Here is a 22489-nt window from a genome sequence, read left to right on the forward strand (position 1 = left end):
TTTCCAGCCGCCACTGGACCCTGGTATAGGCTACGTATATGACGCAATTGTTTTCTTGTGATAACAAATACGATGTGGGAGTGGGGGTGGGAGCGAGAACACTATATAAGCAATGTATAAGTATATGACATGTGATATTACGATATGTTGCTCTATCCCATATGATTGTGTGTAATCAAACTCATTTGTATGCACTTATTCGTTTGTATGTATGTATGTAGTAGACCTTACGAAAGTCGCTGTGCTTTTGTTGTGTCAATAAAGATCTCTCTAACGATCTCTATAATGTCCCAATGGTGGGAGTCAGTGATGGGCATGTAAAGACGTGCACGGGTAATCCTGTTGGGGTAAGTATGGTCTTTGATACGATATTTTTTCACAAAATGCTCTTGGATCGGTACAGGGTATTTACAGACAATCAAAGCTAATCTCCAAGCAGATCTCCACGGTGCCAAAATCGTACAAGCTAGCCAGAGAAGCTCCAGTCAGCCAGAGAAGTTGTTAGGCACCGCCGGGTTGCAATAAAAACTCCTTCTGCCAGTTGGATACGGTCTTTGCAACCGTTGGGTCTGCTTGGAGATTAAATCAAAGCCACGTGAACCATATACATGTTTTTGTAATAGAAACTATTTATTTATTCACACACAAACTATTTATCAACAAACCAAAAAGAGGAAAACGAAGTGCGTATTTCTTTGATAATGATGAATCTTTCGGCCACTGTCTCTCACTTCCATTTTATATAATAATTTCCAACTTTTGCACGATTTCGTCTACCGTGTATTTTCCCTGTTTTATTGCCGGGATCATATCAGCTGCAGGAAAGCCACTCTTCTTTATCGCGGCAATAAGATCCACTCCAGGAAAATGTTTCTTCACTTCTCCCATGAATTTATCAATTTCAGTCTTACTCAATAGCGCCGTCTTCGTTTTCGTTCCCGTGGTCTGAGACGACTTTGCATCCTTTAAGTTGGTAGACGAGTTTGCCTTCTTTAAGTCGGTAGACGAAGTTGCCTTCTTTAAGTTGGTAGACGAAGTTGCCTTCTTTAAGTTCACGAATCTTGCTTCCTTTTTGTCCATTTTGTCCTCTCCATACGCGCCTGCGCGTTGGCAGATTTTGTTATCCCATTGCACGCGCTCCTTTTTCAAATCTTGGCAGAACTCGGGTTTGATTTCTACCGCTTCGTTCCACTTGGATGCCGGAAAAGTTTTCTTCTCCGTGGGTCGTCCTGCACAGTAACTGTTGACGTCGTCGTTTAACTGTTGAAAAGCTTCCAGCTCGTCTTGAAAGTCCGGCCCTGCTGCCTGTATCTTACTCCACAGACTTGTGTTGAAGTGTTGGTACAGTTGATAGTCGACCCAGCTAGAGTTGCGGTGGTTCTGGAGTTGTTGCTCGGTGTAGACTGACTCTAGTTTACGGTATCTGAAAACACAACAGATGAATATCAACAACAATGGACCAGTTCTTTGATAGAAATCAGAACAGATGTGCTTTGAAATGGATACACGCCTCTGAAATCCACTTATAAGAAAATTAGCCTGTTTGTATCTAAACCGTACACCCTATTACGTAAAGGGAAATCTTTCTTCGCCGAGAGCTCGACTTTGCAGTCCAAAACAGCTAGTAGCTGAATTCGCTGGAGTCGAGCTGCGTTTTTCGTCGTAATGCTCCCTATCTTGCTACCAGAAAAGTGTTATGCAACTAACATGAAAATGATTTGACCGGTTTACATTTTTGCCACAATACAGGCATATGAAGATTAACCACTTTCTTACAAACCCAGTAGAGTGCTTTTATAGATAACTGCATCAGACATGGCAGGCTAGCAGTATTGTATATCACAATGGTGTTTCCCCCTCACTTTTGTTCATTCCTGGGCTGCCTGTCATACAGGATGTTGTAGAACGACCAGCACATCAGGCGTCTGAGTAAGACTAGCGACGCGTCGAAGTACTCCAGGATGAGGACCAGTGAGAAGTCACTGTCGAGCTGGGAGATGAACTTCCTCACTTCTTCTCTGTCTTGGTTGAAGCGATCCTTCCAACCTAAAGGAAACACATTGTGGACATAACTGTTAGATAACGAGGAAAAATGGGGATAACAGGCTTGCCAAAAATAGTTACTCAAGCAACTGGATAAAATTGTGAATTTTCAGTGGTGGGAGTAAAAAGAATATCCAGTTGCTTGAGTAACTATTTTGGGCGTATCTCATTACCTGTATGTCTAACCTTCATCAGCGATAACAGGCTTGGTTCACGACAATATCAGAAAATACTACTCTAAGAAAAATCGATTTAGTATTTATATTTACACCGATATAACATATCAATATGTTTCCAGTTAGCTAGGCTGCCAGACAGGATATAAATATACACATCTGAGACAATGAAATGCTGAGTTTTAAGAACTAGTTTTTACATACAAGATGTTTCCTTGAAATGTATCCCTTTTAATTGCAAGTTTCTCTTCAGCTTGGAAAGCAATGGCAGATTTCTTGAGAAAAATGTTGCATCGACTGGTAATGCTCCCATTGATACTGTACTATCAACTATACTTTGGAATTCACTTGCTTGGCTATTTAAGGGTAAATCAAATCCCACCTAAGACATAGGACTGAAGGTTCTTGGTCATGGACGCCTGTTTCTTCTTCGCCTTTGCCGAACCTTCATAACGCCAGGGGTTGTCCAGATACCTGCCCAGCGGGTTTTTCTCGGCCGCTAAGCCCGTCTTTCTGTCCCTGAATGATATCAAAATAACATATTCACAATGTATTGATATGATCGGACAATGGTATGGACAGTTAACGATTAAAGACATCAGTTAATGAGACTGAGAAAATAATTGAATGATTTGAAAAAACAAATAAATGGAATTAAATCAAATGAAATAGAATTCAATGAAGCAAAATGCGATAAATTAATAGAATAAAGATAAGTAAATAAAACAAAAATAAATAAGATAAATTATCAAGTTGCATCAAATCAGATGGATTGAACACCAATGCCCAAAATGTGTTCTAAAGAGTTTATCCTTCCTGTCCATTACAGGTTAACCAATGATAGCGTGGCAATTACAGAGTGGATACTCTCCAAGCAGAGGTTGGTGGGGAAGATTGCGACCTTTTCATTCTAGGCCACTTTTTGTCGGCTTTCCGCACAAACAGCAATAGACCAGTAATACAAATGGTGGGGAGAGCCGATAAAAAAACGGGGCATTGGATAAAAAGGTCACAATCTTCCCCACCAACCTCTGCTTGGAGAGTACCCACTCTGTCATTGGTCGAACCGCTAATTGCCACGCTATCATTGGTTGACCTGCAATGGACAGGAAGGATAAACTCTATATAGTGGGTACATATCCGTCAAATGTTTGCATTTTATGTCGTTATTTTGCATTTCTACGTTTTGAGATAACAAACTACCATCTGAGACATACATGCTGAAGTAGAAGAAACACGACTTGAGATGGCTGAGCGGTTCCCTGAGGATGGCGACGTACTGTGTACCCGGCGCCATGAGCTGGTGAAACTTGACCCTGTCGTACACAGTGTGATGCACCAGCAGGTTGTACTCATCAACATCCTGCTTCATCAGTCTGTCCTTCGTCAGGCCTTCCGGGAAGCCCAAGTTCACACTGGGACATTTCCTGGAATTCAACAAAGATTCTAGCATGGAAACCATAACGTCGGGAGCTCCCGAGTATCAAAACGGCACTGGGAGTGGTGTCCGCCCGCCAATACAGATTAACCTGCTCGGGGTGGGTTTACGAGCCTGGCGGCGAAACTCTTTATGACAGCTAAGAACATAGGCTGACAGAAACGAGTTATATATTAGACTGGGCCCGGTTAAACACCCCTAAGCTGACCCGTAGAGTGGTGACCAGGCTACAAAGATTCTATCTCCAAACAGATATTGAGTAGAAAGTCGTAAAGTTTTTTATGCGATCTTGCCTCTGGCATAAAGGTTGAGTATTGTCAGAAAAAAAAGCAGATCTGAAAAAGTTTTGCTTGGAGATTAACAAAAATTGTTGTTAACAATACTGAATAAAAGGATTGCCCAAACTTTAAAGTTGGGCGCTGTGACGCAAATATCTTTCATACAGACAATTAAAACATTCAAACAAACAGAGAGAAATTGCAGTAAAGAACAGAAGGTTTGAAGCGAAAGAGTGAAGTTAGCCCTCACTTTGGCAGGACGAAGTTGAGTCCGTGTTCGTAGCCGAACCGCTGCAGAATGCAGGCTGTCGTGTGAGACCCTGCCTTGTGCACCTGAACAGAAATGCAAAGCGGGACGTTTTGAAATACTATTGATCAAATTCTGAGAGAAGTAACGTTAAATCTGATTTTATACATTCAAGTAATTGAAATAAAGAAGCTGTCTCACCTTTAGAAATGCAATACTTTTCTTCATCTTGCACTGTGGGTTTGAACCACTCGCACCGCCATGTGCATTTGTGACACTGTGCTCGAGGTACTTGTTTTCAGAGCGTATGTTGTCGGCATCGCTAATGATAGCATCTTCTGTCCTTTCTTCTGTGACTCTACAGGATATAGATCGTACAGGCGCAGGTATTGTGAAATGATTGAAACCTAGAATGTGTCCACTCAGTTGGGAGTAGAGCACACATCGTCAATGGGATAGTATACTGATGGCACATCTGCATCAACAATGTTACACAATGGCACAGAGGGAGATGTTGTATCCAGATGTTGATCCATTCTGTTAAACAAAGTTGCTACAATCTGAGTCGAGGAATCTGTTTTGAAAGATGGTGACAAGCGACAGTGCCGTATATGTATTACCGGCGGAAGGCAGTGAAATAAAAAAAATGGGCAATGGAAAGGTACTTTGTGGATTACTTGGAGTGAAAAAAAGGGACACGTGTGATCGTTACTTATACGGCAAACCAGGCATAATCACACCGGAAAAATCTAACGTGATCATCACCTTGCATCTAAGTCGTCTTGTATCTCATCCACCATGCGAAGACTTTTGTCCTCAGAAGGAAAACTCGCCGCTGTTCTTTGTCGTCCTATCTGTAAAAGAGATGTCGTGATCTTTAGTTTTCGACGTCGTTAATTCTTTCTTTGAAAAGCAAAAATAATTATGCCAACTTCCCACAATTATTTCCCTCTAAGGTAGAATCTATGTGTCTTCACAAGTAATGGAATTATACTATAGGAAATGATTAAGTTGATCAAAAAGCGAAAGTTTTCTTACTCGAAGGTTGACGAAAACTATAAGGAAGACGCCAGTAAAGATGAGGAGACCCGTTGATGCTGTTCCTAGCTTCTTCTTACATGGAAGGTTCGACATGATCACCTGTAACGAAATTAGCTTTCATTAACCCAAAAAGAAATGTTTCAAACTGATGGCACCTTGCAATATAAAGTCCTGAAGTTTCTGTGTTGTAACGTTACATGTACAATACATGTAAATCATCACTCAAGCTATCTACATACCAAAAATCATGACCATCAATCAAGCCCTTCTTGAGTTATTCCCTTTCAAATACTGTAAGCAAAAGAAGCCCTCGTCCTCCTGCTCCAACAGTCGCCGCGGCTACATAATTGGATAGGTGGACCGGTCTAACCACTGGCAGTTGAATCCCGCCTGACATGTGCACTATGTATTTACGTTTACTAGGTTATCCAGCTTGTGTGTGACAGGCACCAAATGCCAACGTGCCCTTTGGTGTTGTGTTATGTCGTCCTTTGTTGTGACATGTATTGTCATATTCTGTATTCTAGGTCGTGTATTTATGTGGTGCCTTGCTACGTTTAGGCTTGTTATACCCTCCTTATTACAGGTGTATACCGTATTGTTTGTCCCCAAAGCTTTTGAAAACACCTCGGGGGCAATCCTAACACACACACACACCGTCACACACACACACACACACACACACAAATACAGGCACTGTAACACGGAATAAGTGACACACGTACAGATATAGGTACTTTGTGACAGTCTCAGTCTCGCTACACAAAAACACGTTAGTCGTTTGTGAACATGTCAGTTTCCAACGCCCTGAGACACCTCCCACCAGTCTGCCGTGTTACGTTCTATAAACAATACTACTGACTATAATGGCACCATCAAAAGAACGGTTTAAAACACCTGGCTTCTTACAGGGGTAAGATAAATTGGTGCTTAAAAGCACAAGGTCTACCTGTGGACAATTTGTGAAAACGTGCCTACCTTACCTCGTAGATGTCACAGAATGCCTTGTAGGTTATGTAACTGGACGGACCGGTTTGGTCATTAGGATGCAAATGAAGGCTATCAGTTGTCAGGGCAAAAGAACATGTAGCTGTCGTTTATAAGTAGTTTTCAGTGTCGACATTAAATTTGAAATATACTTCTACCTGTCGCTGTACTACATAGCCATCGAAATGTATTATAAGTTATGAATCGACAGAATTTCGAAAGTAGAACTTCTACTTGTACGACACTGAAAACTACTTATAAACGACAGCTACATGTTCTTTTGGCCAGACAACTGACAGCCTTCATTTGCATCCTAATGACCAAACCGGTCCTTCAACTTCAACTTCAGTTACATAACCTACAGGGCATTCTGTGACATCTACGAGGCACGTGTTCACAAATTGTCCACAGGTTGATGATCTTTGCTCTTCCACACATAAGCTTTTCTGTTGGTTTGAAATCTAGAACAGGTTAAAAGTAAGAAGAGAAATTCGAAATTGCGCAAAAGAGCTGATTTCGGGTCATATCGTTGATAGAAAATAGACCATTGATTGAAAACTTTCTTGCGAGTAAAAATTGAAATATTGCAAATACAGTGTAGATTCGAACACTTGATTTGATTAGAAAGGTACATGGTTGCAGCAAGCTACTATAGCGACACGCTTTCTTGTAATGTGTGTCGACCACCGAAGTCATGGAACGGACTACTTTCTCTCGCGGAAGGAAAAGGAAAATGCATACTCTCGACGTGACGTGGCCAGCGGCCTTTGTGACCTTTCACCTTACGGTACAAGTATAGTCATGGTAATAACCAACCCCCACCCCGCCCCCTAGTTCTCTGTTCTCCGCTAGGGGGAGCTTCCTTCGCCTTCAAGCCGATCGCCGGAGAAAAATGTCTACGAGCCACGAAGACACACAGGCACGCTTGCCGGACAATACTATACCCGCTGCCTCTTCCTGTGAAAGTAGGAGAGCGGGTTTGCTAGTAAGTAACCAGAGTATTGTAACTTTAATGAGTAACATTGATGGATTTATTTGTCCTCCTAGCTACGGCAGAAGATTTCGTGTACCGGTGTTCCTACACCTTTTTGATTGTACAGTAACTGTTTTCAACAGACACCTGTTTTGTTTACATCGTTCTTGTTTCAAGAGCTAGTGTGCGGTAGATATTTCATATTTCACAATGAGTACATTCGAAGTCATATTTTGGGTGCTAAGTGATGATCACCGCTTCCTTTGTTATTCGTCACACCGGCACAGGTGTTTGACCCAATTAACCACGTTTTCTATGTTGTGGTTTAATGGAAGCTCTCCTTACAGCGGAAAATATGGGACTTTCCATGTAAGAAGAAGCTAGGAACATCATCAACGGGTCTCCTCATCCTTACTTGCGTCTTCATTCTACTTTTTCACCACCTTGGAGTAAGCAAACTTTCACTTTTTGTAATAATCCAAAAAATCAATACTAGTAAGCGCTTTCACCCTAAATTCCGAGTACGCATACATGGTGATAGGAATTGTGGGTAATATGTCAAAGGTGAAGGTCAGGAAATTATTATGAAAATCAAAACAATGGTCGAGACATATTACTTAACATATTACCCAAAATTCCTGTCGCCGCGCATGCGTACTCCAAATTGTGAAAGCGCTTATTTCCTCCATGGAGATGTCCATGTTTCCTCGCAGTATGATAAGCCCATTCGTAATTCCTACTACGCATGTGCAGTGTCAAAGGTATTAAAAGGCCCCTGAGACGTTAACAAAACCCGTAGGCGTCAGGTGTTGTTATGCTGGACGTTGTTATGCAAATCTTGGCAATGTCGAGACGAGAACTGTTTACAAGCCAAGCCTTCACCTTTGACACTGCACATGCGTAGTCGGAATTACGAATGTGCTTATTCTATTGCTCCAGAAATCACGAACCTCGGGAAAATCAATGCAACAGTTTAATCCTTACGTGATTGAGAAAATGAGTTTTTTTTTAGAATAACTGTAACGTTAACTTTTAACCTTCTATTACGTCTATTACAGATAGTACGTCGTGGTAATATCATCATGCCGAGTCCGTCCTCAGACAAAGATCTTCGCATGGCGGCTGCAATACAGGGCAACTTGAATGCAAGGTGATGTTCATGTAGAGTGTAAACTATGTACTGCCACTGCTGTAATCATGTATCGTTTCCTGTATCATTATCGCGCACCCGTGCCCCTTTCTTCAATTAAAGTAATCTAGGAAATATTTTCCATCGCATGATCAAAGGATCATTGAACATGAATGGGTTAAGCCTCTGCCTCTACCTCCTTGGATTACATTGTAGATGCAGACGTGACGTCATGTACATGTATGCTATCCCGTTGACAACTTGTGCTTTATTTATTTATTTGTTTGTTTGTTTGTTTGTTTGTTTGCTTGTATAACCCACCCGGTGCCAGTACTAGAGGTTTAAACTCGCAGTGCAAGATGAAGACGAATCTCGCATTTCTAAAGGTGAGACAGCTTCTGTATTTCAATTATTTGTATAAAATCAGATTTAACGTTAGTTTTCTCAGAATTTGATCAGTAGTATTTCAAAACGTCCCGCTTTAAATTCTGTTCAGGTGCACAAGGCAGGGTCTCACACAACAGCCTGCATTCTGCAGCGGTTCGGCTACGAACACGGGCTCAACTTCGTCCTGCCAAAGTGAGGGCTGACTTCATCTTTTCGCCTCAAACCTTCTGTTTTCACTGCAATTTCACTCTGTCTCTCTATTTCAATGAAAAGGTATGTATTTGAGTCCAAGTATCTACAGCAATATTATCTACTTGTGGCTAGGCTTGCATATATATCTACGAATTTTACATTGGAGAAGATCTCTCCACCGAAGATGACTTGACACTGCTTTCTATTGGGGACGCTATTGTTTAGCTTCTACCGCTCCCGTCCTCAAACCGCTTGTTTACTGCTCACGTGCTCAAATCACGCGCGCTCGCGCGAGATTAAGCTATCGCGAGAGCAGATTCAAAATGGCGCCGGAGTTTGGAAAGGGGTCTATTGTCTGTGTAAAAGGTATTTACGCAACACTGCCGACTTTGAAGACTGATGAACTATTGTATTCGTTAGAAATGGCAATTATTTTTTGTCACTCAATTCCAGGAAATGTGGCAGTGCGAACTTGGGCTTCCCGGAAGGCCTGACGAAGGACAGACTGATGAAGCAGGACGTGGATGAGTACAATATGCTGATACATCACACTGTGTACGACAGGGTCAAGTTTCACCAGCTCATGGCGCCGGACACACAGTACGTCGCCATCCTCAGGGAACCGCTCAGCCATCTCAAGTCGGCTTTCTTCTACTTCAACATGTATGTAGTTTGTTCTCTCAGTGGTATCATGACAAATTTAACATTCTCACAGAGTATGGGGCATTAGTCTTCTATCTATCTGTGTATCTATCTGTGTATCTATCTATCTATCTATCTATCTATCTATCTATCTATCTATCTATCTATCTATCTATCTATCTATCTATCTATCTATCTATCTCTCTATCTATCTATCTATCTATCTATCTATCTATCTATCTATCTATCTATCTATCTATCTATCTATCTATCTATCTATCTATCTATCTATCTATCTATCTATCTATCTATCTATCTATCTATCTATCTATCTATCCATCTATCTATCTATCCATCTACTCGAGAAGGCTTAGATGGGTTTTCTTCATATGTAGTATGCGGGTAGATCTTGATGAGACCTCATTATGATTAGACTTCGGGCCCCAGCGGCTTCTTATGGTGTTCTATCAATTATATTCTATTACATCCAATTCAGTCATCCTGTTTATTTCGTGTTGTGTTGATTCATTTCTTCTTATTCCGGTGAAGGTAATTCCACATATCTATATAATCGTTTCAAGATCTATTTTATTTTTTCTTATTTCAGTTTATTTTATCACTTCTATGACTGTAACAAGATATACAACATTAAACTTTTAAACTAGCCACCCAACATTTACTGACATAATTCCACATGGTCACATGTATCCGACATCCTGAAAAAAAGTATACAACTTCCCCCAGTAAAATACACTCCTCAGGTATATGCAAATGGAATATACCTGATGGGTGCTGCACTAGAGGTGTCTCAAACACAGTTTTTTTTTAAAGTGGGGGATATATATATATGGTGGGAAAATGTTAATAACAGTTACTCTACACGTGGTGGATGCGCTATTCTGTTGCTACACTCTTTAGAGACAGCAAGTTGGGCTTATCGGCCAAGGAAAACCCACTGGGCTTGTATCTGGACAACCCCTGGCAATATGTGACAAAGAGGCCTAGGGGACTCATGACCATGAACTTGCAGTCTTTTGTCTTAGGTAGGTTTTCACTTACCGACACTAGCACTAATCCGCCGGTTTACATAAATCCACCACTTCGAAAAACAGTGGGCTTGAGAGATCTCTAACGCAGCACACCCCCCCCCCCCAGATATGCACAGTTTAGATATACAAGAGTGCACTATACTGGGGGACGTTGGGTTGGAGATCTGTTTGGACGTATCTTTTCAGGGTACGTGGCGGAATTATGTAACCTGGTGGAAAGTATGTTAGTAGTTGTTACCGACATTTTCCTCTATTGAGAACTTAAGCAAATCCCAAATTAAAATCGGTACTTTCCACGAGAAAGTTGTAATTGAAAGGAACACATTGTCCAGGAAAAAGTTAAAGTAGATGTGAGAAACATGCATGTGACAGTGTCAAACATACATGTATGTCTTTCCTGTCAACCTGAGCTAGCTGGCGACATATTGTTTGGTTATACATCGGAGTACATAATAGACGACGAGTACACATATATCTTAAATTGAGTATTGTAATATATGTGATTTGTAAGCTTATGTGTCTATCTTTACTAGCTTTTAGACTGATTTTCATTGTAAATCATACTGTACTTTTTAATGATGACGTCATACTGCTACTGTATGTTGTGTCTTGCGACGTAATAAAACATTCATTCTTTATGATTCATTCGATTTCTCTGAGAAAAGTTTTTTCTAGTGTAACCATGTCATATGTTGTCGGGAGACAATCCTGTCATCATATTGTTCGTTACATTCAAATTAATTCAGTTATAACGTGTTCTTTCAGGCTGGAAGGACCGCTTTAACGTTACCGATGACGACAGAGAAGAAGGGAGGAAGTTTATCTCCCAGCTCGACAACGACTTTTCCCTGGTCCTCATCCTGGAGTACTTCGACGCGTCGCTAGTCTTGCTCAGACGCCTGATGTGCTGGACGTTCTACAACATCCTGTATGACAGGCAGCCCAGGAACAAACAGACGTAAGGAGAGCCATCATTCTGATCTATAGTACTACTAGCCTCTCATATCATGCAGTTATTAAGTATTTCGCTGCTGGGTTTGTAAGGAAGTGGCTGGACTTCATATCTTGTACCAATTGTGACAAAATGTTGTCCTTTTTAGCTAAATCATACTCTTCCGATAGCTTTGGAAGATAGTAAGGGGCATTGAGGTGAAAACGCAATTCGACACTCGGGAGGAATCTGCTACTTGCTGTGTTGGGCTTAATCTTAAAACTCGAGCTCTTGGCGAATTCGAAGAAGGATTTCCCTCTACGTGATATGGGGGGGGGGTGCTTTAGATACTGAGAAAAGACTGGATTTCCAAGTCTTGTACATACTTATTTCAAACCATGCCTTGCTTGCATCTATCAAAGGAGCTGGTTTAGCAGTGTTGATGATATTTCGCTGTTGTGTTTTCAGATACTACAAGCCAGCGTCAGTCTACACCGAGCATCAACTCAAGAACCACCGGAACTTGAGCTGGGTCGACTATCAACTGTACCAACATTTCAACACAAGTCTGTGGAGTAAGATACAGGCAGCAGGACCGGACTTTCAAGACGAGCTGGAAGCTTTTCAACAGTTAAACGACGACGTCAACAGTTACTGTGCAGGACGACCCACGGAGAAGAAAACTTTTCCGGCATCCAAGTGGAACGAAGCGGTCGAGATTAAACCCGAGTTCTGCCGAGATTTGAAAAATACACGCAAAAAATGGGATAAGAAAATCTGCCAGCGCGTTCATGAGCATGGCGAGGACAAAATGATTTAAAAAGATGCAAGGCGTATGTACTAAAATCGCAAGTAACAAGGCAATGAGAACGAAGGAGCTACTGACTAAAAGGCTAGAATTTCTGGAAGCTGTTTTTTTGTAATAGATCCAGACTTGGGCGTACTCTTGTTAGCCCCGGCGGTAAAACAAGGTCCAATACACGGTAGACGAAGTCGCACAGAAGTTCAATACTTTTATACAAAATACGGATAAGATCAAGAAACAGTCGTGTGAAAAATATATCTTTATCCATGGTAATCCTGTTTCCCCTCTTTGTGATTCCTTTGAAAAGAAAATCCCTGTGAATAAACAGCTTCTAGTACATGGTTCACGTGGGTTTGTGATTTTTGTGTGATTTGTTCAATAGACCCTGTCCCGATCCCGAAAGTTTTTTTGTGAAAACATGTGATAAAGACCATATTTGCCTGTTACTAGTATGACGACGTTCACCTTTCAAACTTGACCTCAAATAAAGGCTCAAATGACACATTGAGTGTGACGGTTCAAAAGCGCCCTGAAATGGCCGTGAAGTCTGTTTGAGTAAATATCAACAACATGATCCACTCCAGATGTAAACTGTGGAGTCCAGACGCACAGATAGACATCCGGAGCCTGGAGTCCAGCCTTGTTAGCTTTGACCCGCTCCCAACGTTCGCTAGCCGCCAACAGCGGACGTTGGGCGCGGATCAAGGCCGGACTCCAGGCTACGACTTCCGTCCCCTCCACTTCGCAACGAATTGCGAACGCTGTAGTGCCTTGCGTTTTGATTCCATATACCACTTGAAGCTCGCAGTATTACTATGTGGTTACATATTTTGATCGTTCTCTTTGCTCATACACTGAAGATGATAGTGGCATCCAACGCCCTCTGCCCAGCCGGATGTAGCTGCCCCTCCGAAACCGTGGAATGTACGAAGTTGGGGCTCGTCCGGGCACCAGCCTCCATCCCCAGACACGTCAGGGTGCTGAACATGGCCGACAACAGCCTGTACGACCTGGAGTCTGTAAGTTTCCGCTGGTTCCCGTACCTTCAGCAGCTGTCCCTGCAGAGGAACAGGATCGAGAGGATTGAAGAACACTCCTTCGCCCAGATCGACGGGCTGCGCCGGTTGTATCTGACGGAGAACAACATCGGTGTGGTCTCGCGCCGCTCTTTCAGACGGCTTCTGCGGCTACGACATCTCTATCTGGGGTGGAACCGCGTCTCTCACCTCCACTCTGACACGTTCCGTCATCTATCCAGGCTAAAGATTGTCCAGTTGAACAACAACAACATTTGTACAGTTACAGAAGGTCAGCGTTCTGTAGTTCACGTTTTGGGGACGGTGGTAGTATGTACAAATTTGTTTTGTAACAAAAAATAAAGGAAAAAGTTTCAGGTAATCGTTTTAAACCATTAAAACAACATTCCCGAGTTTTTAACATCTAGAAGACCTCCAAAAAACACATATCTACTAAATCACAAAATCCACTGATCACTAAAAACGTGGGACTTTTCATCAGTCACTTCCCTCAAAAGAAGAAGTTAATCCCTCTATGGTAATTATGATGTATGTAGAACATTTGTTAGTTGTATAGATTAGGCACTTGTTACTTTTCTTACTGTTTGTACCCTTGCAAATAGCCTACGGCCATGAATTGGCAAATAAAAGAATTATCATTATTGTTGTGTAAAATGTATTCGAACTACGAAGAACTGATGGTGTCCAGATTGTATTCGTGACAAGCTCATCTGTTCCACCCAGGTCTGTTTGCCGGCCTGAGTAATCTGGAGTCACTGACGCTCAGCCACAACTGTTTATCAGAGCTGCCAGACGGCACATTCCGAGACTTGGGTAGTCTACACACACTCTTACTCCACAGCAACAGTCTGCAGTACGTTCAGCCTGGGGCATTCAGAGGTCAGTTCACATCTTGACTGTTTATACACATATACTAGATACAGATTCTTGCTTTCTTTGTGCTTGTTGCAAAATATTCCCATGTTATTCTGTAATAGCACTAATCCATAATGAGTAGAAATCTGCAGTACGAAATAGTAGTACACTTTTAGCACAATTTTTAGATATTGATGAGCGTCGCTACATATTGGACTGCAGAGTAGCTGGCTGTGACACGTTTCTATGTGTATGTAGTACTCAGTGTGTCAACCATTTCTCTCTCAATATATATTACCGTTTATGTTGTACAGGTCTTCAATCTGTGACGTCACTCAATCTTTCGAACAACAGTCTGGCCAATATTACGTCAGACATGTTAGATGGTCTGCCTTCCCTCCAAGTTCTCGAGCTTCAGAATAATCGGATCAACTTCATCCACCCGGAAGCCTTTAGAGCAGCCCTAAACTTGACTTATTTGTACTTGGACTTCAACCGCCTCAAACGGCCACCTGTTTTTCGTCACCAACATCCGGGCCTCCGCTTTCTGTCCCTACCTGGGAACGAGATTGAACAGATCCCGGATGTGACTTTCAGGAATGCACCAGAAATCCACACACTTCTGCTTGGCCGCAACAAACTTGGACGCGTGCCCACAGAAGGACTAACCGTCATGACCAAGCTCGTGGTGTTGAACTTGTCTGAGAACCCTATTCTGGAACTTCGTGAGCATTCTTTCAAAGGGCTGGAAAACCTCAGGCTCTTGTCTCTGCGCGACTGCCTGATTCGCACCGTTTCTGGCCAGGCTTTCAATGGTTTAAACCAAATCATGGGGGTATTTCTCAATGGAAACCGCATTGTTAAACTTCCATCAGGGATATTCTCAAACTTGCCGTCCATTTTCAGCATCAACTTAAAGGGGAACTTATTACGTCACATAGAAACTGGTGCATTTGGAAATCACTCGGCTTCACTGAGAAGACTGTTCCTGCAGAACAATCGTTTACAGCGGGTACCCAAAAGTGGCCTCGGTATGATGCCAAATCTGAAAGACCTTTATTTGGACCATAACCCAATCAGATCCATCGGTTATTCGTCATTTTCCCAGTTACCGAATCTGAGAATACTGGGGCTGCGTAACTGCAACTTGAGTCGCCTCCATGACGCCGCTTTTGAAGGACTCGGTAAACTACGACAGCTGGACTTGAGAGTAAACAACTTACGGAACCTACCATCCACCATTTTCACTGATAGGTCTCCAGGTGAGGAGCAATGCTTTACTAGATGCATTAATCAGTTTAACTATGGATACTGTTAGTGCTGTTAACAAGTTGACCGTTACAAAAAATAACTTTTGAACACTGGAGACCTTCATATTCAATTTAGTTACAAGACAAGGTTCATATCTTCTACATTCAGTACTGATTCTTCTCTTTTCTGGTATCTAGCATCACATTTATTATGTAGTACTATAGTAACAGAATTGGATATCTATTATACGAAGCCAGCGGTTTTAAGCATGATAGATTTACTGTATTTTATTTGCAGATCTAGTCGTGGAGCTTGACCAAAATCCATGGACCTGCGACTGTGGTATGCTGGGATTTCACCAGTGGTTGAAAACTATTCAAAGTTTTTACAGGGAAATCGTCTGTGTGTTCCCGCAGTGGTTACAAGGCGCCAGGCTAACTTCACTTGACTCCAACAGTCTCAACTGTAGCAGTGACGTTTCTCTTCTCTCAATAACCGGACGGGCTGATGTTTTGTTTCACAACTCAGATTATTGGGAGACAAGTGATTCCGAATTCACCACAATGAGTAATATGGGCAACCAAAAGGAGACCTACAACTAACTATGTGACTGTCCTCCGGTTGTTGATCAACGACTCTGTGAGCTAGTTCGACCAGTTTTGGTGTGACGTAAAGACAGAAAACCAATTCATTCGATTTTTGTTCCCCCCAAACTATTACAACTTTCACATTTGTAGGAAGGTGTTTTCAAATTTGTAGGAAGGTGTTTTACAATTACAGTAATTGAACAAAAACCCAAGGCATAACAGTCTGCATTGAAGTTATGTGATGCGGAGGAAAAAATAGTTCGGCTGATTTTTCTTTAGCCTGTGTCATGACTGAAATCGTTAAGTAAAGATACACATTATACAGATGTCTCATTTATTATAAGACACATCGGAACTTTGCATGTGTACACATACAAGGTACGCATAATTTGTTGTATATTTCAGTTGCTATAATTTGTACAATTCTGGCCTCCAGGAAGAATAGTGATGTATCACTAATGGAGATCTTGATCAACCAAACCAAACGTGTGAACATATGATATCCTACCAAATTAATTTTCCCTTATTGTATTAGATAATGACGTTTTGATCATCATCACTTTTCTTGCCGCGGATTATAGATAACAAAAGCCATCATCTGGTGAATATTTGTTACCTTTATTGTCCTCACAATGAGGGTATTTAGAGTGAGACCGAGTCTTTCTGTGATGAGTATTGCACTTGAACGTAGTACGTACTGTGAAAGACAACGTTATGGTTGTCTCTGCATTGATAGCACGCGCACAACTACATATTGCACTGATAGTTCGATCACAGAAAGCCTTAGAACTTCTTTGTCGTCTAAGATAAAGTTTTTTTGGTTGTCCACTGATGCTGAAGCTATAATCATGAACCAAAATTTCTTTAAGAAATGCAAAAGAAGCACCGTCACGGTCTTCTATAACCGGGTTACTTCATAATTTCCACAATCGTCCATCGTGTCTGGCTTGACGACACTGTGTCGGGCTCCGTTGACGGGATCGGGAGAAGAGCTCTCCCTCCCAGACTCTCGGCGAACATTCTCGTCCCCAAGGCACAACAAGATGGTGGCTATCAGTCCTCCTAGAATGGGACCACATCCAGCAAAGATGAACGACAAGTTGTAATTTCCAGTGGAGTCGTACAGCTTCCCTGAAACACAGACCGATGTACACATGTGACTGACACGCTCTACAATTAACAGCATTGTCTGCTTGAGATCAAGGAAAACCTCCTTGTTGAGATTTAGAAAATAGCTGACGCTGTGTTTGTACACAATTACTCGTTGTTGATATCAAGAAACAAAAGGACAATTTTGGTTCAGGCATGTCACATTGAGCAAATTATGCTTAAGTTAATACTATTCGTAAGTGCAGAGTGAAACAGTATGGATAGATAAGGTAAGCAAGTTGTTATTACCTGCGATGGGCGGTGCACCCATGATTGAAACGCTCATCAGCAAAGTCATCAGCCCCATTCCATCGGAAAGTCTTGTAGAACCGACCAGATCCGCTAGGATCGTCATTGAGAGAGTCAATCCAGCTCCTACCAGAAGTCCTACAGAAGTGCAGTAGACAGCCAGCGCTGGGTAAGTCTTTGCAAAGGGTGACAACAGAGAAGAGATGCCAGTCGCCAACACGAGAAGTATGTACCAATGTAGACGACGAAACCTGTTGTTCGTAGGAAGAAATCCCGACAGAAACCGACCAATCAGATCGCCTATAGAGATCAAGGAAACAAGGAACGCCGACTCGTACTGCTCGATCCCGAGAAGCCTTGCGCGCGGAGTGATATGCACGATGGAAACGAATAGGCCAAACCCCAAGAAGCACGTCTGTGCCATTATGAAGAGACCTAGCCGAGGATTGGCCAACAATGTCTTAAATTCAGCTAGCGTTTTCCTCCAATGGCGGCCTGGTTTCCCCTTTTCATTGGAAAGTGGAATGTCTTTTATATCCTCCTTTTGTTCGTTGATGGCGACCGGTTGGTCCAGCTGAATGTCACCGAGGTCTGAAGAGAGAGCTTCGTTAATGTACGCATGGGTTTCTACGGGCTCGGGCTTTTCTAATGGTAGCGATAATGATTCAGATTTAGGTGGAAGGTCTTTCATATTTTCCCTTTGTTCATTGTTTTGAGCCACTGGTTGGTCCATCTTGATGTCACTGAGGTCTGCAGAGAAAGCTTCGTTGATGTACGCATGGAATTCCTCGGCCTTTTCTGGTGGCGGCGGCAAGGATTCAGACTCAGGCAGGTGAATCGGCCTCAACAAGGCCGCGAAAGCCGTGATGTTGAGCATGACTCCGGCGGCGATCAGGAACGACCCTCTCCACCCGTACTCCTCTATCAGATACGTGAAGAGGGGAGGAAATGCGATGTTGCCTACTCCGACACCCGCGAAGGCAATACCGTTAGCGATGGCCCGCTTCTTGTCGAAGTATTTCCCCACCAGACTTAGGCTCGGGAACATAGCCAGGGACGACCCTAAACCTGAAGAGAAAGAACGATATAGATCAATGACAGTCTGTGGGGCTTTCAACAACATCACAGCACGTACGAACTTTATAGTCACCGCTTACTAGTAGTCTCTACCAGACTAACTACGCCGGCTAAGTTAGTCTGGTAGAGACTACTAGTAGCCGCTATAGGGAGAATGTTTGCCAGGGTTTCATTTGCAGGCTAGCGCTCCGGCGAATCGTGAACTTCACTGCACCGTGGACTGACTCTACTGGCTAATTATTCCTTTTTCTGCCGAATTTACGATCCATACGCCCGTAGGAGGGCCTGGTGGAGGCTAGTCACCGATGGTTTGAAGGGAATACACAAACGATCAAATTGGGAAACGTCCTTTACTAATACATGTATAGTTATGTATAAGTAACCAGAATGAACGACAGTCAGCATTGTACACATAAACATTGAAGTAAGGGGCGGGTACGCATGTATCAATGTGCTTTTACCATATGAATAGATGCGTTTCGGGAGCAGAAAACCAAAATATGTTCACGCACCGGCCATCACGCCTACAGTGATGTACAGGTGGACTATACTGGTCGAGAAGTACGTCAGAATGCAGCCAACCGCCGCCAGGACTCCACCCGCCATCGCCACCGGTCTGAAGCCGAACCTCGCGCTCAACATGACGCCAAGTAAAGCTGGAACGGTAGGCGAAGTTCAGATCAATACATTTCAAACCATAGTATTCAAGTTCAAGATCTAAACTCTACTATAACAAAGCACTCAGTGTCACCGAACTTCCGTTGTCCTCATGAAAACTGGCCCACTCATGATCACGTGAAGGGGCGAAAAGATCAGCTTTCCTGAAGAGGGCCGAAGCATTGGTTGAAAAATCGTTGAGTGTACCGTGTGTTAACGTTCAAAATGACACTTTATATCTCTATGGATTCTGAACATCCTGGTTGAACATTGATAGACGCACCACATTTGGCTAGTTATGGTTCAGATCTATAAAATGATTAAAGTACGGTACACTTATCAAGTATTTGACTGCAATTGAGTACAGAAACGTAAATGAAAATAATCGTAGATCCTCTTACTTCCTCCAAATGTTAGTCCTAGACAAACGGAGATGACCAGTGACGTGGCCGTAGCTGACTGGTCAAATTGCGTTGTGAACTCTTCCAAAAACACGCCGAAGGATCGAATGACTCCCAAACTGCAGGCGCCGATCATGAATACGGCTAGAACCACCGCCCACCCCCATCCGCCATCTAAGGGCCTGGTGTAACGTACAGGCATCTGTAATGACATTAGTGTTAGACATAATCATGTCGAACGTTTGACATACACTGGCAGTCTGACAGTTCTTTTTTGATCATGCATATCTCCGCACTCAATCCACAATCATTCTCCCACGTAGAGTCCAAGCCTGAGTGCCATGCTGTTTAGTTTCAGGCTCTACCTTCACCAGACATGCCTTGGAACTTTAATACAGGATGACACTCAGGCAAAGTCCTTCCGTGGCCTTAATATACATTAGGGCCATAATGCATATTGGGTACCGACATGAAAACGGAGGTATAGTTTTTGGTCTATCTTTGTGTGTGTGTGTGTGTGTGTGTGTGTGTGTGTGTGTCTGTGTGTGTGTGTGTGTGTGTGTCTACCTGTGTGTGTGTCTGTCTGTGTGTGTGTGTGTTTGTGTTTTCAGGATTTTGTAGTCAGCATAACTCAATTAAGAACCCGAGGAGGACTTTGCGTAGGAGATCTGTGAAGTTTAATAAATAAAATAAAAAATAAAAAATACTTGCGCCGAGAAGAAGCCAATATTAGCTTGGCTTCGATTGTCACCCCAAGCTCAACAAAATAGACTCTCTTGAATTCACAGCTGCCATTTTTGTTTTGTTTCGTGCTGGTGTCAATTTACCTAAGATCCTTAGTTGTGTACGCCGCCAGTATGTACATATGTGCGTTACTAGCCTGGTCTGCAGTTACCAGGGCCTAAACAAAACGTAGGTTTCACACTATTTTAGGGTGTGTAAAATATTGACACAATGGTCATATGGAGTTATGTCACGGGAGCAAATTTACCACGGTGGGGAATGTGGCCTTCCCCGCAAAAGACTAACATGCATATTTGGTAGAATAAGTTGGTCTTAATTGGGACTTTGGTGGAGCGTGGTGGGAGAATGTGCAAAATACACACGTCATTTACCACATGTAGTTTTAAACTTGTTTCGAAGAGGGAGGGGCGAGGTCTGAAGACCTACCTGTGTTTGGAGCCTCTGTTTCCTGTTTAAGTCCCTGGCTGGGGGAGCACTTAGACATGGTATACCGTGGGTATTAGGCCGTGACTCGTGAAAAGAAGGGTGCTTGAGACACAACAGCAACCCCTTAAACTGGAAGCGTGCGTGTTTCTAACTATAGCGGTGCCACTTAAGATCACTTAACACCTCAACGGACCTCAACTTGGGCTAATGGGCCTATATTATGATTTAAGATAGGCTACTACAATTATTGTCTATGTCCAATTGCAAAGTTGTTTCATCAAGTTCAAATCATTACTAAGTAGAAGTTAAAACAATACTACAAGAGTAGATATCGTTAGTGTTTCCATATCAAGTTATACTGCCCCCCCCCCATTCCCCAGGTCAAAATGGCGGACGACTGAGATTGAGCGCCGTGTATACAGAAGAGACAGGAGACAGCCCGCAGCGACCGAGAACTATCATTGTGATATATCTGTGTGCTATGTGATGATATATCAACAAACGTCAATCGTTCAGGCCTCCTTACTTCCCCAATACACTGCGGTGAGCTCGACATCGGATTGGCAGTACCCCCTATCATCAGGCATTCAGTGGTTCATGGTGCAGTTCGCACGAAACAGGTGCGGTTTGAACATTGTGTCTATACATTCTGGACAGCCAAAGTAAATCTAACCATTTCACTAAATCGTTAGAATATAAACCTCAAACACTTTGTCAGTTCTACTTACCTCAATGTGTTGGTCTCAAACGGTAGGACATACTCTCTAGTAGTCTCTACTGCCAGGGGCGATGTGTGCTCGTTCAACCTGTCTTGAGTTGGGTCAAAGGGCAAGAGGACTCGCCGAGATTTGAATTCTTTAAAAGGATCCAGTTAATGTTCATCGTGAATATTATGGTCTTTACGTAGAAATGGTGAGAACCAGTCTGTTGTAGCACCTTGTTTGTAGCCTAGGACGATGCGTCTCGGGTGTAGGTCGACAGACACATCGACCCACTTCGAATTCATAAAAATGAGAAAGTGTGGTCCTAATGAATCTTCGAAGAGAGCAGCAAGGCTGTAACAATAATAGAGCACCATATGAAACGAACAGTGTTTGAAAGAGCCGTGAGAAAGAAAAACATTTCTTCTCACGGTTACTTGTCCCCCAGTCACGGAATCGACTCGTCCGTCCCCTGACTAGAGCTCTGTTCATCGGTGCATGCAGTGTAAATATTGGGGTCAGAAATCAACGTTCTAGCGGGCACTTTATTGTCCTCAAATGTGTCAGGTACTAGGTGCTTCTTGTGGTCAATGCTATTTCGTAGGTAGTGCTACACGGTACGCCTATATCAGTAAATAACTTTCTTAAATACCGAATGTCGTTTCGCTGACACTGAGTTAAACGAAAAGAAAGCACCCGAATCTCCCACATCAATCCGTGTTACCAGTACTTTCTGTACTTGTGTTTCTGTTTTCTAGGCAAACAGATCATGCTGATCACGAGTAGCCACGTGTAAGATCTTTGGTTCTCCCCGCCACTAAATTTCTGTTTAGCATACTATCATCTTTGCCTCAGTTATGTTTCTTGCGGTCTCTGAAGTCAACGTTCTGGCGGGTAATGATTGTGTTTCACTTACGCAGTTTTTCAATTGAGACCAAAGTGGAAATATTTTAACAAAGCTAAGTACCCCGGATGCCAGCCTTCTAGCTTTAGTCCACTACCATTGATCGCTACTATGGCGAGAACTAACGTAATCG

General features: G+C 42.7%; 4 protein-coding genes across 9 annotated transcripts; 2 read left to right on the top strand and 2 right to left on the bottom strand.

The window, feature by feature from the left end:
- Positions 1 to 615: 615 nt before the first annotated feature.
- Positions 616 to 6466, bottom strand: LOC136441834 (galactosylceramide sulfotransferase-like). 2 transcript variants are annotated; one of them, XM_066438349.1, is made up of 9 exons: positions 6207 to 6466; positions 5221 to 5322; positions 4948 to 5036; positions 4384 to 4540; positions 4186 to 4268; positions 3437 to 3646; positions 2602 to 2738; positions 1863 to 2046; positions 616 to 1423 (listed from the first exon to the last, which is right to left on the bottom strand). In XM_066438349.1, the coding sequence occupies exons 2-9, from the start codon at positions 5314 to 5316 to the stop codon at positions 739 to 741; spliced, it is 1641 nt and encodes a 546-aa protein (XP_066294446.1). In that variant the 5' UTR covers positions 5317 to 5322; positions 6207 to 6466; the 3' UTR covers positions 616 to 738. The 2 variants fall into 2 exon arrangements, with proteins under 2 accessions (XP_066294446.1, XP_066294447.1); XM_066438350.1 differs by having other exon boundaries at positions 6202 to 6466.
- Positions 6467 to 6483: 17 nt separating this feature from the next.
- Positions 6484 to 12662, top strand: LOC136441836 (galactose-3-O-sulfotransferase 2-like). Of its 5 annotated transcripts, none has more exons than XM_066438352.1 (10): positions 6484 to 6596; positions 7045 to 7195; positions 7519 to 7632; positions 8242 to 8333; positions 8644 to 8698; positions 8809 to 8891; positions 9345 to 9554; positions 10452 to 10576; positions 11348 to 11540; positions 11982 to 12662. In XM_066438352.1, exons 2-10 carry the CDS (start codon positions 7103 to 7105, stop codon positions 12331 to 12333), a joined length of 1317 nt encoding a protein of 438 aa, XP_066294449.1. In that variant the 5' UTR covers positions 6484 to 6596; positions 7045 to 7102; the 3' UTR covers positions 12334 to 12662. The 5 variants fall into 5 exon arrangements, with proteins under 5 accessions (XP_066294449.1, XP_066294450.1, XP_066294453.1 ...); XM_066438353.1 differs by having other exon boundaries at positions 7531 to 7632; XM_066438354.1 differs by lacking the exons at positions 6484 to 6596; positions 7045 to 7195; positions 7519 to 7632 and adding an exon at positions 7819 to 7944.
- Positions 12663 to 13047: 385 nt separating this feature from the next.
- Positions 13048 to 16859, top strand: LOC136441832 (insulin-like growth factor-binding protein complex acid labile subunit). The gene is made up of 4 exons (XM_066438347.1): positions 13048 to 13626; positions 14079 to 14234; positions 14525 to 15472; positions 15759 to 16859. Exons 1-4 carry the CDS (start codon positions 13134 to 13136, stop codon positions 16061 to 16063), a joined length of 1902 nt encoding a protein of 633 aa, XP_066294444.1. The 5' UTR covers positions 13048 to 13133; the 3' UTR covers positions 16064 to 16859.
- LOC136441833 (monocarboxylate transporter 13-like) lies at positions 16648 to 21749 on the bottom strand. The gene is made up of 5 exons (XM_066438348.1): positions 21480 to 21749; positions 19582 to 19783; positions 19036 to 19179; positions 17447 to 18514; positions 16648 to 17179 (listed from the first exon to the last, which is right to left on the bottom strand). Exons 2-5 carry the CDS (start codon positions 19781 to 19783, stop codon positions 16947 to 16949), a joined length of 1647 nt encoding a protein of 548 aa, XP_066294445.1. The 5' UTR covers positions 21480 to 21749; the 3' UTR covers positions 16648 to 16946.
- Between the last annotated feature and the right edge of the window lie 740 nt (positions 21750 to 22489).

This window comes from Branchiostoma lanceolatum, chromosome 9, assembly GCF_035083965.1.
Source record: "Branchiostoma lanceolatum isolate klBraLanc5 chromosome 9, klBraLanc5.hap2, whole genome shotgun sequence".
In the NCBI taxonomy this organism is placed as follows: Eukaryota; Metazoa; Chordata; class Leptocardii; order Amphioxiformes; family Branchiostomatidae; genus Branchiostoma; species Branchiostoma lanceolatum.

Excerpts from the sequence above, each read along its gene's own strand:
- LOC136441833 (XM_066438348.1), bottom strand. The coding sequence starts at position 19,783 with ATGCCTGTACGTTACACCAGGCCCTTAGATGGCGGATGGGGGTGGGCG. Across the intron at positions 19,180-19,581 it reads AGGACTAACATTTGGAGGAA|CTTTACTTGGCGTCATGTTG; the intron begins GTAAGAGGATCT and ends CTACCGTTCCAG. Across the intron at positions 17,180-17,446 it reads GGGTGCACCGCCCATCGCAG|GGAAGCTGTACGACTCCACT; the intron begins GTAATAACAACT and ends TCTGTGTTTCAG.
- LOC136441832 (XM_066438347.1), top strand. The coding sequence starts at position 13,134 with ATGTGGTTACATATTTTGATCGTTCTCTTTGCTCATACACTGAAGATG. Across the intron at positions 13,627-14,078 it reads CATTTGTACAGTTACAGAAG|GTCTGTTTGCCGGCCTGAGT; the intron begins GTCAGCGTTCTG and ends TGTTCCACCCAG. Across the intron at positions 14,235-14,524 it reads TCAGCCTGGGGCATTCAGAG|GTCTTCAATCTGTGACGTCA; the intron begins GTCAGTTCACAT and ends TATGTTGTACAG.
- LOC136441834 (XM_066438349.1), bottom strand. The coding sequence starts at position 5,316 with ATGTCGAACCTTCCATGTAAGAAGAAGCTAGGAACAGCATCAACGGGT. Across the intron at positions 2,739-3,436 it reads TGTTTCTTCTACTTCAGCAT|GGACAGAAAGACGGGCTTAG; the intron begins GTATGTCTCAGA and ends GATATCATTCAG. Across the intron at positions 1,424-1,862 it reads CAGCCCAGGAATGAACAAAA|ATACCGTAAACTAGAGTCAG; the intron begins GTGAGGGGGAAA and ends TTGTGTTTTCAG.
- LOC136441836 (XM_066438352.1), top strand. The coding sequence starts at position 7,103 with ATGTCTACGAGCCACGAAGACACACAGGCACGCTTGCCGGACAATACT. Across the intron at positions 7,633-8,241 it reads TACTTTTTCACCACCTTGGA|ATAGTACGTCGTGGTAATAT; the intron begins GTAAGCAAACTT and ends CGTCTATTACAG. Across the intron at positions 11,541-11,981 it reads CAGCCCAGGAACAAACAGAC|ATACTACAAGCCAGCGTCAG; the intron begins GTAAGGAGAGCC and ends TTGTGTTTTCAG.